The 2,500-nt window shown below is 49.0% G+C and overlaps 1 protein-coding gene across 1 annotated transcript in view; it reads right to left on the bottom strand.

Annotated features, from left to right (window-relative positions):
* The window catches only part of ppp2r5d (protein phosphatase 2, regulatory subunit B', delta), a 23,729-nt gene that overhangs the window by 10,543 nt on the left and 10,686 nt on the right, over positions 1-2,500 (bottom strand). The window contains exon 7 of the mRNA XM_078242810.1: positions 1,256-1,386. Coding sequence (XP_078098936.1) covers positions 1,256-1,386 — 131 coding nt within the window. The remainder of the gene's footprint in view (positions 1-1,255; positions 1,387-2,500) is intronic.

Here is a 2,500-nt window from a genome sequence, read left to right as displayed (position 1 = left end):
CCGTTAACAGAGGACTGATGAACACTGATCCAAACAGAGACGAGCCAACCGAGCAGTTCTGATGGTGTTTATGAACCGTACCCCCCTACCTCCTGCGTATCCTACATGTTTAATAATGTCAGGGAGCTGAAGAGCTGAAGAGATGAAGAGCTGAAGAGATGTGAGCTGAAGAGCTGAAGAGATGTGAGCTGAAGAGATGTGAGCTGAAGAGATGTGAGCTGAAGAGCTGAAGAGATGTGAGCTGAAGAGATGTGAGCTGAAGAGATGTGAGCTGAAGAGCTGAAGAGATGTGAGCTGAAGAGATGTGAGCTGAAGAGATGTGAGCTGAAGAGATGTGAGCTGAAGAGATGAAGAGCTGAAGAGATGTAGAGCTGAAGAGATGTGAGCTGAAGAGATGAAGAGCTGAAGAGATGTGAGCTGAAGAGATGAAGAGCTGAAGAGATGAAGAGCTGAAGAGATGAAGAGATGTGAGCTGAAGAGATGAAGAGCTGAAGAGATGAAGAGCTGAAGAGATGAAGAGATGTGAGCTGAAGAGATGAAGAGATGAAGAGCTGAAGAGATGAAGAGCTGAAGAGATGAAGAGATGTGAGCTGAAGAGATGTGAGCTGAAGAGATGTGAGCTGAAGAGCTGAAGAGATGTGAGCTGAAGAGCTGAAGAGATGTGAGCTGAAGAGATGTGAGCTGAAGAGATGAAGAGATGTGAGCTGAAGAGATGAAGAGATGAGAGATGTGAGCTGAAGAGATGTGAGCTGAAGAGACTGAAGAGATGTGAGCTGAAGAGACTGAAGAGATGTGAGCTGAAGAGATGTGAGCTGAAGAGATGAAGAGATGTGAGCTGAAGAGCTGAAGAGATGTGAGCTGAAGAGATGTGAGCTGAAGAGATGAAGAGATGTGAGCTGAAGAGACTGAAGAGATGTGAGCTGAAGAGATGTGAGCTGAAGAGATGAAGAGATGTGAGCTGAAGATGAGCTGAAGAGATGTGAGCTGAAGAGATGTGAGCTGAAGAGATGAAGAGATGATGAGCTGAAGAGCTGAAGAGATGTGAGCTGAAGAGCTGAAGAGATGTGAGCTGAAGAGATGAAGAGCTGAAGAGATGTGAGCTGAAGAGATGAAGAGCTGAAGAGATGAAGAGCTGAAGAGATGAAGAGCTGAAGAGATGTGAGCTGAAGAGATGAAGAGCTGAAGAGATGAAGAGCTGAAGAGCTGAAGAGATGAAGAGCTGAAGAGATGTGAGCTGTGTGTTTTGGGGTCTGACCTGTAGAAGATGTTGTTGATCTGGCGCCGGATGTAGGCGCGGAGGCCGAGGAACTTTCCGTAGATCCGGTGGAGGATTGTCTTCAGGAAGTCTCTCTCTCTGGGATCCTCGCTGTCAAACAGCTCCAGCAGCTTCCACACAAAGACAACAGACACACTGCTGGATCAACAGACACACTGATGCTGGATCAACAGACACGCTGATGCTGGATCAACAGACACGCTGCTGCTGCATCAACAGACACACTGCTGGATCAACAGACACGCTGATGCTGGATCAACAGACACACTGATGCTGTATCAACAGACACGCTGATGCTGGATCAACAGACACGCTGCTGCTGCATCAACAGACACACTGCTGGATCAACAGACACGCTGATGCTGCATCAACAGACACACTGCTGCTGTATCAACAGACACGCTGCTGCTGCTGGATCAACAGACACGCTGCTGCTGCATCAACAGACACGCTGCTGCTGGATCAACAGACACACTGCTGCTGCATCAACAGACACGCTGCTGCTGGATCAACAGACACACTGCTGCTGCATCAACAGACACGCTGCTGCTGGATCAACAGACACGCTGCTGCTGCATCAACAGACACGCTGCTGCTGCATCAACAGACACTGCTGTATCAACAGACACTGCTGTATCAACAGACACACTGCTGCTGCATCAACAGACACACTGCTGCTGGATCAACAGACACGCTGCTGCTGGATCAACAGACACGCTGCTGCTGGATCAACAGACACGCTGCTGCTGTATCAACAGACACACTGCTGCTGATCAACCAGCTTGAACGCACTGCTGCATCAGACAGACACACTGCTGCTGTATCAACAGACACACTGATGCTGGATCAACAGACACACTGCTGCTGGATCAACAGACACACTGCTGCTGTATCAACAGACACGCTAATGCTGTATCAACAGACACGCTGCTGCTGGATCAACAGACACGCTGCTGCTGCATCAACAGACACGCTGTTGCTGCATCAACAGACACGCTGCTGCTGTATCAACAGACACTGCTGTATCAACAGACACACTGCTGCTGGATCAACAGACACGCTGCTGCTGCATCAACAGACACGCTGCTGCTGTATCAACAGACACACTGCTGCTGGATCAACAGACACACTGCTGCTGGATCAACAGACACACTGCTGCTGGATCAACAGACACACTGCTGGATCAACAGACACGCTGATGCTGTATCAACAGACACGCTAATG

The sequence above is a fragment of the Sander vitreus genome, chromosome 23, assembly GCF_031162955.1.
Source record: "Sander vitreus isolate 19-12246 chromosome 23, sanVit1, whole genome shotgun sequence".
In the NCBI taxonomy this organism is placed as follows: domain Eukaryota; kingdom Metazoa; phylum Chordata; class Actinopteri; order Perciformes; family Percidae; genus Sander; species Sander vitreus.
Note: the sequence above shows the minus strand (reverse complement) of the source record. Positions and strands in the feature narration are given on the sequence as shown.